Below are 16,391 nucleotides of genomic sequence, written 5' to 3'. Positions count from 1 at the left end.
AAAGAAACACAACCCACACTAAACCCCCTGCTTGTTGTCGGTAGGATTCAGACCAAATCCACGGACCCCAAACTGAGAACCAGTAAGGAACTTACCATGCCCTGCCACCCTCTATGTCCATCAGATTGAGAGCACGAAACCACCATTGAAAACTCCGACTATCGATGCATCTCAGAGAAGTAACCATCACCATACGATCCATGGTATGTCGCTGCCATGATCTGACCTTTGGCCACCTACTCCATGCTTGTGTCGCTGCTCATTGCTAGTCGCCCATCATCCACACTTGCACTGCTGCCTGAGAGGAGAGAAACGTTGTACACAGCCCAGATTGGTGAAGAAAACGCGAAAGCTGGAGCCCTGAGACCCCACGAACCCATCCGGCAACACCTGCCACTCATCGATGAGGGTGGGAGCCATGGTCTACTCAAGGGCGCCGCCGAACAAGCACCGATATAAATTCCTTGTGTTACTATTTGTCTTTTGTTATCTCGGAGCGAAAAGAAGGATGGATACCTCTCGAACAATGATAGTCTCTGATTAAATCTTCAAAATTGTGAAATTGGAAACCTCGTACATTACGAGTTGCATTCCACCAAACACAAGATGTCATATCAAAAGTTGATGACAATGAAATTATTGCCAACAAGATGGTATATTATATGACTTGAACATGAGCTAATTAAATTTAGTGGGTTTGAGTTTAGAATAATTGAGCGATCATTTCAGGTTAACTTGAAAGTGACCTGCTAAGAATGTTCACGCTAAACACAAAAATGTCTTCTTCATATATGTGAATTGTAAAGTGATTGTTGAAGAGGTTACATATGCCATGTTATATAAACTTGTTGAACCAACGAATCATCTTTTTTCACAAAACCACATTACGGTGTCACTATATCCCTTAATTTGGAATTTCTAGGACTTTCTAAGTTCTACCTACAAACATGACAACCAAAACAATGGGCTTCATGGATTTTTTGACCTATATACGAACAGATGAACCTCTTGAAGAGGGATACAGCGAGCCTAATTTTTGGTCATCTTTTCAAAGATAATTTTGTTTAAATATGGCAAATAAGATAATCTTGTCTAGTCAAAAAATGAGATTGAAATAGTACAAAAAAAAGGGAATTTTAATATTGAAATTTTATCTAGAGAAAGAAAAAAAAAAGATTATTGGGATCTCCTCGTCCGTTACCTGTCACACACACAGTACAGCTAATACAAAGGGAAACGTAGCTTGAAGAGTTTTTCTTGATTGCGTTCATGCTAAAACGTCACTTGACTCGTGGACTCCTTGGACTCGATTAGACCCATCTCTGTCTCTCTCTCATAAATTCAAAAAGAAACAAACAAGTGAAAAAGGAAAAGCCAGCAAAGACTAAAAAAGCAAGGGAGCAACAAAGGCACAAACCATTTTCTGACACCGAACAAAAGCGAAGCTTCCTTCTGTTTTTTTCACTCTATGCCATTCTTATCTCTGCCTCTGCTCCCCTCCCCTCCCCTCTGCTCTCTCTCGCCTTTCGCTTCCAGGCCAAAGCGGTAAGCTTTTCTCAAGCTCTTGGCTTTAGAAGTTTGTGTTGAATTTGGACTTGGATTTTTCGACTGGAAATTCTGTTCCTGTTTTTGGTTGATGGAATTGTGTTGTTGCTTCATTTTTGATTGCCAAGTTTGATTCTTTGGTACTGTTCTTCGGTTGATTTCAAGAATTATGGTTTGGGCAATGAGAGGTTATATTTGCTTGCTTATGTTTGATTCTTATGGGATGCGGTAGTATCACATTGTATGATTTCACTATGGATGTGTAGTTGAAAGTACGAAACTTTATGTGGATTTCGGGAAGGGCATCAATTTGGTGGAGATATATAATAAGAAATGTTTAGTTTTGATCCAAATGCTTAGTTAGAAATCCTATAATGTGTTTTAGGTATTGTTGCTAAAACCCAATGAAAGAAGTGGAAAGTAGATTTCAGGTCAAGGATAGGCAAGACAAGGAGAAGAGCCAAGATTCCGTATTCAGTATTCTTCATGCAAAGCATTTATCAAATCTAATCAAAAGTCGGAGTCCTTTTATTATTATTATTATTTTTTTTGTAACTATTTTGTTTTTTGTACTGTGTACTTCTCAGGATGTTGGAAACTTGGAATAGTAGGCTTACTTAGAGATATGAAAAGAGTAATCAATGGTTTTATTGGAACATTTCACATCTGTCATTAATGTATTGTATTTATGGACATTCTAAAAGTTTGTTTCGAGGGGAATAAGAGTCATTAGTAAAACAAAGGGATGGGGAAACCTTGATAGTTTGTGTGATATCAGCTTCTAAACTTTTATCCTATAGGAGTGCTGCAAATCCTTTAGACATTAGGCTTCTAATATCTATATCCTAATCTCCCATAAGTATCTGCAGCTTTTATAAATCTCACATGTTTTTTCTTTTTCTGTTTATGGTTTTAATATCCTCTGTAACTTAATTGTGCTGTTGCATGACAATTTTAATGTAACTGGACAGTAGAAGCTGCAAAGTTCCTGAGGATGGTCTACTGAACTTGATATTGTACTGAGAAGTATGTGACTTTTACTGCCTTCTGAGACTAAGCTAGACTTATGTTCAATTCATATGCGTATGAGAGAAATGTTAATAATCTGTCTCTCTGAGTGGTAATGTCTCCATCACAATTGAAATGGTACACTTGGTTTTGTATTCTGGTGGGGCATGTTTGCATTTTTGCCCTGTCCCTTACTTCAGGGCAGTACAGAAGTACAGGCACCATGTCAGAAGAGTGGATGAAAGGTTTGGGGTCACATATAAGTGATGGCTTTGAAAGCAGCACTTCGACTTATGTGGTAACAATGTTATCATCTCCATTAAATGAACCAGTATCTTGTGAGGACCTGGAAGGTGTTGGATCATTCAATACCACATGCTTGTTAAACTCAAACTTCTCTTTGAATTCTGATCTTCACATACATGGTACTGGAAACCTGGAGATACTCCCTCATGTATCAATTATTTGTCCGATTGAAGGCTGCATGATTACATTCAACATGTCTGGAAATGTTAAAATTGGTCAATATGCGGCTATAGTTGCTGGTTCTGTGGTTTTTGCGGCTGCCAATCTGACAATGGGGTATAATTCTTCTATAAATACAACATCTTTGGGTGGACTACCGCCTTCTCAAACTAGTGGAACTCCAGTGGGCTATGATGGAGGTGGTGGAGGGCATGGTGGCCGAGGTGCTTCTTGCTTGAAAAATAATCAGACGAGCTTTTGGGGTGGTGATGTTTATACTTGGTCAAAATTGTCCGAGCCATGGAGTTATGGGAGCAAGGGTGGAGGCACATCTACTAAAATTCCATTTGGAGGAAATGGTGGAGGACGTGTCAAGCTTCAAGTGAAGGATATGTTATATCTAAATGGATCTGTAACTGCAGAAGGAGGGGACGGCGGAACAACTGGTGGAGGAGGATCTGGTGGAAGTATTTTTATACATGCTGTTAAGTTGTGAGTATATACTGTTCCATTTGATATAATGCTTTACTATTTAATTTTGTTTTCTCCTGATGGCCTCTCCGAGCAACTAGCTCTGTCGGGGACTGTTAGAAACTTAGAATATATAATGGTTGGACAGACACCAATTCTCATTTTTATATAGAACTTTACCAAATCGAAGAAATCTTTTGATTTGGTGGCATAAATTTAGAAGTAAAGGGCATCCATGTGTCCTATTGAACTCAAGAATTTTCTTGATTCTAATAAAAACTGGACTTCAATTGATGTAGTTTATGTTGTAAACCATATTAAAAATTTGCCATGGGATGGTAAAAACAGGGAATAGGAAACATAAAGTTTCGAACTTTATTTGCTAGATAAAAAATTAAATGTATTGTTGGAGGAGTGGGATTTGGAAAGTATAGAAGTTACTGCATATGAAGTGAATACATGATAGTTTCAATAGGTATTGTGAGAATTAAAATATAAGAGAGTAAAGAAACGGTGTGTAAGAGGGAAAAGTGTAGGAGAAAGTGTCCAACGGCCTGTATGTGGGGCCATGTTTATGTTGTAGATAAGAAAGATAAAGAACTTGAGATTAGAAGCTAAACCTATATAGCTTATAGTACATTAGTCTAGTTACTAAAGTACATCATTTCAATTTAGTGTAACAGAGTGAGTCTACTTTACTCAACACGATGACATTAACATTGTATTAGATGGGTTCCAAATTAAAATGTTGATATCTCTGTTGTTATATTATCTATTGGCCATTTGACATTCACACAGAGATGCATCAACACAGAACAAATTGCTTCTTGTATTCACTTCTACTTATATTATTGTCAAAATCTATGATCCGCTGTTAACCAAAAAAAAAAATCTATGATCCGCTGTTATTCTTGCCACTTAAGGACCTTCTGCTTTATGTTAGGTATTTTGCAATATTTTTCTTGAGGAAGGTTCTGATGAGTTACCTAATCTTTATTTAATGCATTTAATTACTTGGACTGCATTACTTACTAAAAGAATTCCTCTGAGTATCTTCAATTGTTTGCATGTTGTACCGTCACATAGGAAGGGATACGGTACAATAAGTGCTGCTGGTGGAAGAGGATGGGGTGGAGGTGGTGGTGGAAGAATATCACTTGATTGTTACAGCATACAAGAAGATGTAAAAGTCACTGTCCATGGTTCGTACTGATCTAGTTTTAGAAGCAGTAAAACTTTGAATTTCAAATATTTGGTTCTTATTTACTCTTAAACTTTATAAATCTGAATAATGGTTGCTCACAGAAAAGTTTTACAAATGGGTCAAGCTAATTCTTTAGTTCTATTTTTCTGGAAGTAGAAGCCTAGCTGTTCTACACTAGCTCTGTTTTATAGTAGACTTGTTCACTGCTTGTACTCTTCCTTTTTTATTTTCAATAAGTTCTTGTTTCTTATAAAAAAAATAAAAATTGCATCTGTTAACTGGTAGGCAGTATCACACATTTGAAAACCATCCAACTGTAAGTAGATAGATTAATCTAGATGCATCAAATCTTTAACCAAAAAAGAGAAGTAGAGAAGGGAAGAAGAACAATTAGAGGGGGTGGGGGATCTACTAGTAACTCCCTAGTGTTTGAAAACCAAGTTTAGAGACTCATAACTACATGTTTAGGCTTATATTCTCAACTTATCAATAAAAAAGATGTTTACATTTTCCAGTCCTAGACTATAATTTTGTTGGAAATTATTTCTTCTTACTTGATATGCCTTTACTTGTGTAGATCTATTTTCATGGAAATTGGAGCTTTCAACTTTATCTTTATTTTTATTATTTCAGGTGGTTTAAGTATTGGCTGTCCTGGGAATTCTGGAGCAGCTGGCACATACTTTAATGCAGATCTGCTTAGTTTAAGAGTTGGAAATGACAATATCACAACAGAAACTGAAACCCCATTGCTTGATTTTTCTACCAGCCCATTATGGTCACATGTTTTTGTGGAGAATAGCGCAAAAGTGTTGGTTCCACTGCTGTGGACCAGAGTTCAGGTTGCCAACTTTTAGTGTACTCAAGTGATTTTTTGTTTTCCATGAGTTGATTATTATGTACACTTTTTGTTTTTGGTTTTTTTCAACTATAATAGTTGCAAATTTTATCATGCATGAGATGTGGCTTCATAATATTTGATTGTGGGATGTCCATCTACTTCATTTGGCATCTGTTTATCATCCCACAGATAAGCCACTGTTACATGTTTATCTTAATAATTTTCTTACTAAATGCTAAGTCCTTCATCTTGTATGCCTGGCAACCAGAAAATATACAAAATGCAAGTTGTAATATCTCTTGTTTGGTTGCGAAGGTGAGAGGCCAAGTTAGTTTATACCGTGGAGGCAGCATCATCTTTGGACTGTCTGAGTTTCCAGTTTCCGAATTTGAACTTGTTGCTGAAGAGCTTCTGATGAGTGATTCCATCATAAAGGTAAAAAGTTTTAAATCGCCAGGTGCGCAATGTATCCATCAGGATGAGCACAGAGAGAGTGAGGAAAGTTGATTAAGAATTTGAATAATTTCAGACCAAAATTGTACCTAACCAAGAGTATCAAAAGCTATATAACCCCTAAGGGGACACCATGCTCAAGGAAGGAACCAGCTTTCCCACACTTTGGGTTGTTTATTTACCAAATAATTTATACATACTTTCTCTGAGTTATGCAGCAATTATGAGCATCTTCTTGTTGTGCTTACTCATGACTTTATTTCTGCTTATGAACTATTTGGGCTGAGTTTTGCCTTTCTCAGTTTCACTTCTAAATCTAAGAGGTGTATTTTAGCATTCGATCCTTTGGTACTTTTTGTTTATTTTTTTGGGTTCTAATTTATCAGAGCTTACAAAATAAATTGGTATTATGGTGCTGCGAGTTATGCATGTAGTTCCAAGTATAAAATCTATATGAAGTCATACAGCTCTATGAACTCTTTTGTTTTTCTGTTAAGAGTCTAAGAAAATACCTTAATATAAATGAAGGTTTTTGGTGCATTTAGAGTTGCTGTCAAGATGTTACTCATGTGGAACTCCAGAATTGAAATAAATGGCGGTGGAAATACCATTGTTACTTCTTCAGTTCTTGAAGTTAGGAATCTCATTGAAATGAGGGTATGATTGTCTGAACTTCATCCATATTTATGTTTTAGGAATTGAAATCTTTATCCTGTCCTTGAATTGAAAAGCTGAATTGGTGCTTTGTCTTTTGCAGCATAAGTCTGTCATTAGTTCAAATAAAAACTTGGGTGTTTATGGTCAAGGACTACTGAAGTTGACTGATCATGGTGATACAATAAAAGCCCAGCGTCTTTCTTTGTCTCTCTTTTATAACATAACTGTAAGTCGGTTTATACATTTGATGTTATATTAATTGAATTCTCTCAGTACCTTCTGTTGTGCTCTGACTTTCCCATTCTAATTGCAGTGGCATGCTGATATTAAAAAAAAAATAAAAAATGAACAGCTCAAATTAGGATCAGCTCAGAGATTTAAAATTTTTAATATTGATACACCATATCTTCTTTGTATTGATGTATTCTAATCAGATTGAATGTTTTATTTATTTATTTTATAACAAAAAGACTTCTCCTAATTCACTAGTGGGTTTTAATTTCTATACAACTCAACAGTGTGATATTTGGTGACCTATGGCATAGATTTCTTAAATGTGCCAACAATCAACCTTTTTCTTTGGTTGACATTTAGAATCTTTGGGATGTGTTTATTTACGCACTATCAGAATGTGAGCATCATTAAGTTTGTGTCTTTCCCTCTGGTGCATCAGCTTCTGTATGTATTCCTGATCAAAACTTTACCTAATCCTACTTCCATATATAATCTGTTATTACTTTGTCCGCCTTTCCTTTTTATGGTAGTGCAATTCTAATATTCCATTTGGACAAAACCTCTTTACAACATTTCATACTTCTTAAAACAGGTTGGTGCTGGTTCTTTACTTCAGGCTCCAATGGATGATGATGCAAGCCGAAAAGTGTGAGTATTAAGTTTAGGGCTTTTGCTCTGTGATTATGTTTTCTTATTTATCAGCCAGAGAAGTTTGCTGAAGGTTTTTGTCGGTTCAACTTTTGTAGGGTAACAAAATCCCTATGCGAGAGTGAGACATGCCCGTTGGATTTGATTACCCCACCAGATGATTGCCATGTCAATTATACACTCTCCTTTTCACTTCAAGTAAGAACTGAAATTTATTAGAAACTAATGAAGTTGATTGATGTACTTTCAAAATGAGTATCTGCTTCACAATAATTTTATCATGCTTGATTTATGGTTAGTATGTAAGATAGGATACCTTTATATATGTAAGATTTCTATATTTCTTGTCCATTTAATTGGGTGAAACTTTGTTTCTACTCATGGCACCTTCCCTGTGTCAAACTTAATTAGCATATTACATTATTCAAGTGGAAAATTCTTTATCATAGCTCGTTTCTTAGAAATCAGACATTCAATTCAGCATAGTTTAAGTCTTACAATACCATAATGAAGATCATTGCTTCAGCATGATGCAAACATTCATTTCGTTCATATAGACAAATCAAAATCAAAATCATCAGGTTACTTTTCTGTCTTTAACCTTTAGTTGAATCAACTCTTTCCTGATGGGTTACTCAGAGAAGTATCAATTTGTGGGTTGGGTTAACAGATATTTCTGTTGACATATATTTTCCTTTGGCACTTTACAGATTTGTCGCGTAGAGGATCTTCTTGTTCATGGCGTTGTCAAGGGAAGTGTTGTCCACATCCACAGGGCTAGGACTATTATTATTGCTACTGACGGCCGGATCAGTGCATCTGAACTAGGTAAATGAGGTTATTCTTGAAAGAAGTTTCAAAGTTTTAAAGCATCTGATTACATTTGATTCATCTGATTTTCAGGTTGCAGTAAAGGTATTGGAAAGGGAAACTATTTAAATGGAGCTGGTAGTGGTGCTGGACATGGGGGAAGAGGGGGCTCGGGTTATTATAATGGGAGGGTGAGCAATGGCGGTAATGAATATGGTGATGCTAATTTCCCGTGTGAATTAGGGAGTGGAGCTGAGGGTGCCAATCAGTCATATGGAAATGTGGTAGGAGGGGGAATGATTGGTAAGTAAATTTGAATGAACTGCTGGCCATATCCTCACTGTTTAAGTTTTTGTGGTTAGTTGTACACTTGCAAGCTTCCCAATTGAATGAGAGCATCTTGTAAAAATCCTTGCAACCTACCAACATAAGTTAATTCCACATTTTGGTCTCTAGTTGTTAAGAGGCCGACCATGTGAAAGGGAGTGTTAGATATAAAATAATTGTTGGCCCACATCCTAATGACTTAAGTTTTTAGAAATGGTGGTAAACTAGTATTTGATATTGAGCAATTCCAACTCCCTTACGACCCCACAACCACCCGACACCCACCCCCCAACAACACCCACCCAAACACACAAGTATGCTTTCACAACAAAAGAAAATTTGGTTTGTTTATGTGCTTACTATATAGGATTATTTGACATTATACCTGGAATATACTTATGATTCACATTTATTGCTTGCTAGTGATGGGATCCATCCAGTGGCCACTCTTAAGGCTTGATGTCTATGGATCTTTGAGTGCTGATGGTCAAAGCTTTGATAAGGCAGCTAGAAACAGTAATGGTTCTATAATTGGCGGGCTTGGTGGAGGTTCAGGTGGGACAATCCTTCTTTTCCTTCAGGAGCTGAGGTTACTTGCACAGAATTCATCGTTATCTGTAGTGGGAGGCAAAGGTGGTCCACGAGGTGGGGGTGGGGTGGGGGTGGAAGAGTTCATTTTCATTGGTCCAAGATAGAATTCAGGGATGAATATACTCCATTTGCGAGTATAAGTGGCTCCATTAACAAAAGGTATAATTTGGTGTCATTGCTAAATGAAATTGCACATTAGTGCAGTTGCTGCTGCTATCTACCATATCTTTGAGTATTTAATATCAGTGTTGGATGATTCACGTGTAATGAACACCATAAGCATGGTGTTTCAGGCTTTTATTCCAACATTTTCAAAACTTTTCCTTGATACTGTTTCACTTCCTCAGCCTACTGCTCTGATGATTTTATAGGCCAGATGCCATGGAATGGTCATCTTGTCTATCATCTCATCCCAGAATTGACTAATAAATATCAAGATTTGAAACCACATTATTTTGGATGTTGTATAAGCAACTAATGATTTTTCTAGTTGAGCAAATACCCTAGATATCTTGAGGTGGTTATAGTAGTCTGTGATATTTCCATCGTTCCATCTTCAGATTAGTTATTGCTACTTATCAAGTGATGCCAAAAAGCCAGTAATGTTTGTTTGCCCTCACTTCTTATAAGCAATGTTACTAAAATTTGTGAATATTTGTTATATTTAGACTTTTTTTTGTATAGACTGTTACTTTCATTACTTTCTTGACAACTAATAATAGTAAGACTATTACATAAGATATTTCGCGCAGTAACAGCATATTACTTGCTTTCTGATATGTATTAGTGGAGGTAATGGAGATGATGGAGGTAGTCATGGATATGATGGAACTATCACCGGGAAGAAATGCCCTAAGGGCCTTTATGGCACCTTCTGCAAGGTAAATTTCATCTTGTTACTTGTCTTGCTTGTATTTATTTATTTATTTATTTTATTGTTGGAGAAATGGTATCCTACAAATTTATCATGATATCACCTTCCAAGAGTAATCAAATCAGGGTACTTGTTAGACTGGGAGATGTGAGTAGTGATAAAATATAAAACACTTCTCTGTCCAAATGTTAATAGCTTGAGATATTGAGAAACTTTCTACAAGGTACAGTGGAAGTCGCCATGGACCCTTAACTCTAGAGTCTTTGTAAACAGTTGAAGCCTTTTTTTTATTATTATTTTTTTATTTAGATAACAAATTTTATTGGTTCAGTAAAAGATGGAACTCCAATTTGCATATATCTTTATCAGGTATGTAATGAATATACTTGCTTGTAGGGTTATGGCAGAGGAATCATAATGTCATGTAAAGCAAAGATTTTGAAAAAGAAACTGTACTTTAAGTCACTTTTGAATCATGAATTGAGTACTGGCTCCTATTGTATGCTGGAATTATTTTTCTGTTTGGGCACTGTGAATTGTACTTTTGAAGGAAAAAGCATTCCTTTTTATTATTATTATTTTTTTCTTTTTTACAGGAATGCCCTGTTGGCACATATAAAAATGTTGAGGGCTCTGATGCTCATCTTTGTATTCCTTGTTCTGTTGACCTTCTTCCACGACGTGCTGAATTCATTTATGTTCGAGGTACTTTGATGAGTGTGATTTTTTATTTATTAATTGAGTCTCTCTTTGGTTCCCTTAAAATTTTTGCTACTGGGCATTCATCTCACAAAAAGATGCACCCTTGCTGCAGGCGGGGTGACTCGTCCATCGTGTCCTTACAAATGCATATCTGACAAATATAGGATGCCAAAATGCTATACTCCTCTTGAGGAGCTTTTGTATACCTTTGGGGGGCCCTGGCCTTTTGCAATTTTATTGTCATGCATTTTGGTGCTTCTGGGTCTGTTATTAAGTACTTTGAGAATTAAACTTGTTGGATCATGCTCTCACGATAGAGCTGGTTCAGTTGAAGACCATAATCGTCATCGTTTTCCGTCTCTTCTTTCCTTATCTGAGGTACTCTTCATGCAACCAATTCCTTTATTTCCATTTTATGGTTTAGTAGCTGTGATTTGACTTGCTGAATTTATGACCCAATTTCCTGCACTCTTCTCCCGTTTTCTTTCTTAAAATATGATACCGTAGGTGCGAGGAACCCGAGTTGAAGAAACTCAAAGCCATGTTCATCGCATGTACTTCATGGGTCCTAATACATTCAGAGAACCTTGGCATCTTCCTTATTCTCCTCCAGATGCAATCATTGAAATTGTGTAAGAAAATGACTGAACCTAGAAGCTAGTACAATTGGATACTAATCTATGAGCGATACTTTGAATTATTAATTCTGGCACTGGAATACCCAAAACCCTAAACCCTATCGACCATTATGATCAATGCACTTGAATGCAAGCAAACTTATTGGTTTTATTATCGAACTGAAAATTTATTCTTCCAGGGTTCTTTTGCTTTTGAAAAGAACACACTAATTAAAAGCACCACTTTAGGGTAGCATCCACTTGCTCTGTCGTATGTTGTAATAGGATTTTATGTTGCAACCTTTTTCTGTGCTACAGGTATGAAGATGCATTTAACAGATTCATTGATGAGATCAATTCTGTGGCTGCTTATGACTGGTGGGAAGGGTCTGTTCATAGTATACTTTCAATTCTCGCATATCCTTGTTCCTGGTCCTGGAAACAGTGGCGGCAAAGAAATAAAATTCATCGCCTTCAGGAATATGTAAAGTCTGAATATGACCATTCGTGTCTCCGCTCTTGCAGATCTCGAGCCTTGTACAAAGGGATGAAGGTTTTAATCTTTTGTTTTTACTTATCCTTCCCAGTGTTCAATTTTGTAGTTACGGTTAATACTCTTTTCAAAGATTTATTTTCATATTTGGTAGGTTTCTGAGGTTCCTACTGCTTGTCACTGATGAAATTTGCAATAGTTTCAGTCTGATGCTCATTTCAGCATAAATGCATAATATCATAAGATTTTCAACTGTCCAAAATTCTTTAAACTCTTATTTTGAACTTGGTCCAGCTTTCTGATGTAAGAGGGCTCGAGGTTTCGTAATTCTTCCCTTCAGCCTTCAGATGCAAATTTTGCTCACCATTTCTCATAGCTAGTACTTCAGATAATTCCTACACAGAGAGTAACCTTTACTGGAAGTCAACATTACTCTATATCAGACAGTAATTTTATGCTCAATTTTCTGTTACTGATGGTTTAAAATTGGTTCTTGTATGTTCATCTTCATGATTGAAATTGATGCAGGTTGGAGCAACGCCAGACTTGATGGTAGCATATATTGATTTTTTCCTTGGTGGTGATGAGAAGCGTCTGGAATTGGTATCAATCATCCAGAAGAGGTTCCCCATGTGCATAATCTTTGGTGGTGATGGAAGCTATATGTCACCTTATAATCTTCACAGTGATTCATTGTTGACCAATCTCCTTGGCCAGGTATTCATGGTACTTTAGTCTTAATATTCAATATTTAAGGTATTTATAATCATTTGTAAATTATGTCATACTGTTCACAGCATGTCCCAGAAACTGTTTGGAATCATTTGGTGGCTGGTTTGAATGCTCAGTTGAGGATGGTGAGGCATGGATCTATTCGTACTCACCTAATTCCTGTTATTAATTGGATAAATAGCCACGCAAACCCTCAACTTGAGTTCCATGGGGTTAAAATTGAGCTTTTATGGTTTCAAGCAACAGCTTCTGGTTATTATCAGCTGGGGATATTGGTAGTAGTTGGAGATTATCCTCTTCAAAGTGTGCACCAGTTGAATACGTGGGATAGAAGTGATAATGAGCTGCCAAGGTAACTAAATTGTTGGACTACATTTCTTCAGAAAGGCAATTAAAATATTCTGTTTGTTTTCCAATCTAAGATGAAGTTTCTAAAACCAATCCAAATGCAAGCTACAGACAAGAGATCAATATTGTAGTTTTTGCCTTACAGACTGATTAATTCTGCTGAAGATGGTAATTGGCCTTCTCTGCTTTACCTTTCAGAGTTATTTGTTCGATGTTGTCCTGAGAACATTCTAATATGATTATTTAAATGAAAATAACCGGACATTATGATGCAATTAGGTTTGGAAAGGAAGGAATACTTGCCCCACAACAAAAGGGAATTGGATAAAACGAAAGAACCTAAGAACTGAATCATCTTTTAAAAAGAAACTAAAGCTACAATATGTTAGACCTAATGATGCTGTATATTTACTTTAATGTTTACTAAGAATGTTTTCGATCTAGTCAGAACAGATAATAATTTTTCAGAAGGTTGTTTGTTTGATTCACTTCAACTCTTGGTCAGGAGCAAGTAACAAAAAAAAAAAAAAAAAAAAAAAATTCCCTTCTGCTGTAATTGAGGTTAGGTGTAAGACTTCTGACAGCATAATGTCATTTTGGAGCTTAATAAATTACACCTAGAACCCTTAAAATGCACAAATGATTGATTCCTGAGCTTTGTGTTCTTTTGTATAATTGATTATTGACTTGTGTGTTCCTATGTTGATCCAACACCAGGTCAAATTCTGCATGTGCAAGAAAGTGTCTAAAGCAAATGCAGCAAAGTTGGCCGTATGCAGGTCATGCATTATCAATTAAAAGGATAACTGGAGGAATAAATGGAGGCCTTATAAATCATACTACCTTGAGATCTATGGAGTACAAAAAGGATTTCCTCTTTCCACTTTCTCTTCTACTGAACAATACAAGACCTATTGGCCGTCAGGTACGTTATTTAGATATTCATTTATGCAATTAAATAGGTTTATTCTGATGTCCAAGATCTAATACAACCGTATTGCTTTAGGACACCCTGCTGCTGCTGATAAGTGTCATGCTTTTAGCAGACCTATCTGTCACCCTTCTCATGTTGCTTCAATACTATTGGATTTCTCTTGGGGCTTTTCTTGCTGTCTTGCTTATACTACCTCTATCTCTACTTTCTCCCTTCCTTGCTGGATTGAGTGCCTTATTCAGTAAGGAAAATAGAAGAGCTTCACTTGCTCGGGTATATGCATTGTGGAATGCTACGTCCCTGTCTAACATTGTAAGTTATGCAGAGCATGAATTATGGTAAAAGCAGAATTGACCTTTAAAATTTCTATTGCAAGTCCGAAGCAAATTATGGTTGTAAATGTGACACTTGTGCTAATAATGCATATTCTCCATATGTTTGAGAATTTAAGAGGGGATGAATTTGACATTTTGTTGCGTAGCATTCAATTTTGGGAAGCTCTATGGGCATTGATTTCTTCAATTTTAAAAAATAGTTCATTTTTGCTCTTCACTTAGATGGTCTGCTGGTCTGCTGCTGTTAGTTAATTGAGTGTTTTGTTCTGCTCTAGTTGGGGTGTCCTGTTGGTGTTGGTGTTTTAGGGGCTTTTTCCAGTGGATATCTTGTCCACTGGTTGGTATTTGTTCGTTTTCAATAAAATCTTGTTTCTTATAAATAAATAAGAAATATATACCATATAACAACAATCTGTGAGCAGTTGTTCTTGATCTGCTACCATGATAAAGTTTGTAAGTTTGTCAATATTGTTTGCAAGTTAAATGATTAGTTGGTAGATATCAAAGAAAAGATTCATGGGAAAATGAAAGTTGAAAGAACTATTATACTATATGGACATTCTGCAAGAAGTTCTGTTGTCCTCTCACTGCCTTTAAAATTATACTAAAATGACAGATTTTAGACAGAAAACTTCCGTAGAGTACTTACTGAGGTCTGGATGTGTGATAAACTGATAATCTGGAACTGATACTAAATTCTTCTGCATTGTAGTACTCACCCTTTTAAAATCATCTGTGAAATAAAAATTTGGTGTCAGTATTGTAGAGTATCTAAACTGTGTTTGAGATGTTGCCTCAGTTTCCTCTAATAGAAGATAAATAATAATTCAATTCTTCATGGCCCAATTATATTAAAAATCCCTTTGATCAAAGCGTGCTCTTGAGATAACCATCTTATTTTCATTTTCATGCATATAAGTATGATTTCAGATGCTTAAGATGTATAGATTTTCTGCTCTAGTAATATTTTCTTGCCTTGTGTAATTGGTTTCAACGTTTCAGGTGGTTGCATTCATATGTGGCATTTTCCATTATAGCTTTTCCTTTTTCCAGCCACCTGACCAGTCAAATACATGGAACACTAGGAGGTGAGGCGTCAACTCTATTCTATCTGAATTCAGATAATCATTTTCTTTGGAAGGAACTATTTGCTGCTTGTGACCTATTTTAATGTTTTTGTTTGGGTACATGCATTGTGGTATGAAGCCAAAAATGAGACTAAATGGGTAACATGTTGAATATGGATCTTTTATTTATTTATAAAATTAGACTATCTGTTGTGCGGAAAAAAAAAAAAGGATTTCGTTTTTCCATTCAGGGAGCGTAAGAGAAACTAAATGCATTCCTTATAATCAACTGATCTATTTTCTTTCAAGTAGTAATAGTATATATATTTTGTAAATTTGATATCTATCTTTCATACATGTCAATGTTTATATTCTTCTTAATTGTTCTTTCCTCCAGGGAGGATGATAAATGGTGGCTTTTGCCAACTGTTCTTCTGCTGTTCAAGTTAATACAAGCCCGTTTTGTAGACTGGCACATAGCGAATCTAGAAATTCAAGATTATTCATTATTTTGCCCAGATCCAGATGCCTTCTGGGCACTTGAGGCTGGCACATAAGAGAGGAAAGGCAATAAAAGTGCCAATGACTTGAGGCTTTTCTGTTATTTTTGTCGTCACGAGAGAGGCTGTTGTGTTTTGGCGCCAGTATGGCCGCATTGCACCGGTGTGGGGCTTCTTTTTGCTTTGTAAATGATCATGTTGTGCTTTCCACCAGTGCGTATTTGTTTTACTTTGTAAATAGTCTTTAGTTGTATATAGGCAATAGTTATAGGTTTGCAGCTTTGCTCCATAGCAATCATAGTGGCACATTAATGTAAAAATTTAGGGCAAGTGAGAGAAAGTAGATATAGATTCATAAGTCATTTTTCAGTTGTTGTTACTAATGCAAAATTTTATTTATTCGTAACATAATAGTAATTTGGTCCTTGTGATCAGCATTTCATTTACTTGAGCATAATTTTTAACATTCCTGCACGCGCGTGTGCGCTCAAATTACTTTTCAATTTTCCTTCACGTTGTATTCTTCATTGAAAAG

The 16,391-nt window shown here is 36.2% G+C and overlaps 1 protein-coding gene across 1 annotated transcript; it reads left to right on the top strand.

The window, feature by feature from the left end:
* Positions 1 to 1,349: 1,349 nt before the first annotated feature.
* Positions 1,350 to 16,282, top strand: LOC112176837. Its single transcript, XM_024314925.2, is given in 24 exon segments — positions 1,350 to 1,545; positions 2,520 to 3,510; positions 4,576 to 4,691; positions 5,327 to 5,535; positions 5,850 to 5,969; positions 6,516 to 6,644; positions 6,745 to 6,870; positions 7,471 to 7,526; positions 7,625 to 7,724; positions 8,237 to 8,354; positions 8,430 to 8,639; positions 9,087 to 9,314; positions 9,317 to 9,413; positions 10,042 to 10,135; positions 10,725 to 10,833; positions 10,943 to 11,208; positions 11,338 to 11,462; positions 11,766 to 12,000; positions 12,469 to 12,657; positions 12,738 to 13,024; positions 13,738 to 13,945; positions 14,027 to 14,266; positions 15,292 to 15,377; positions 15,754 to 16,282. Coding segments are annotated over 23 exon segments (4,350 nt in total). The 5' UTR covers positions 1,350 to 1,545; positions 2,520 to 2,668; the 3' UTR covers positions 15,914 to 16,282.
* The last annotated feature ends 109 nt before the right edge of the window (positions 16,283 to 16,391 follow it).

Source organism: Rosa chinensis, chromosome 7 (assembly GCF_002994745.2).
Source record: "Rosa chinensis cultivar Old Blush chromosome 7, RchiOBHm-V2, whole genome shotgun sequence".
Lineage (NCBI taxonomy): Eukaryota > Viridiplantae > Streptophyta > Magnoliopsida > Rosales > Rosaceae > Rosa > Rosa chinensis.
This window is presented reverse-complemented; position numbering and strand designations above follow the sequence as displayed.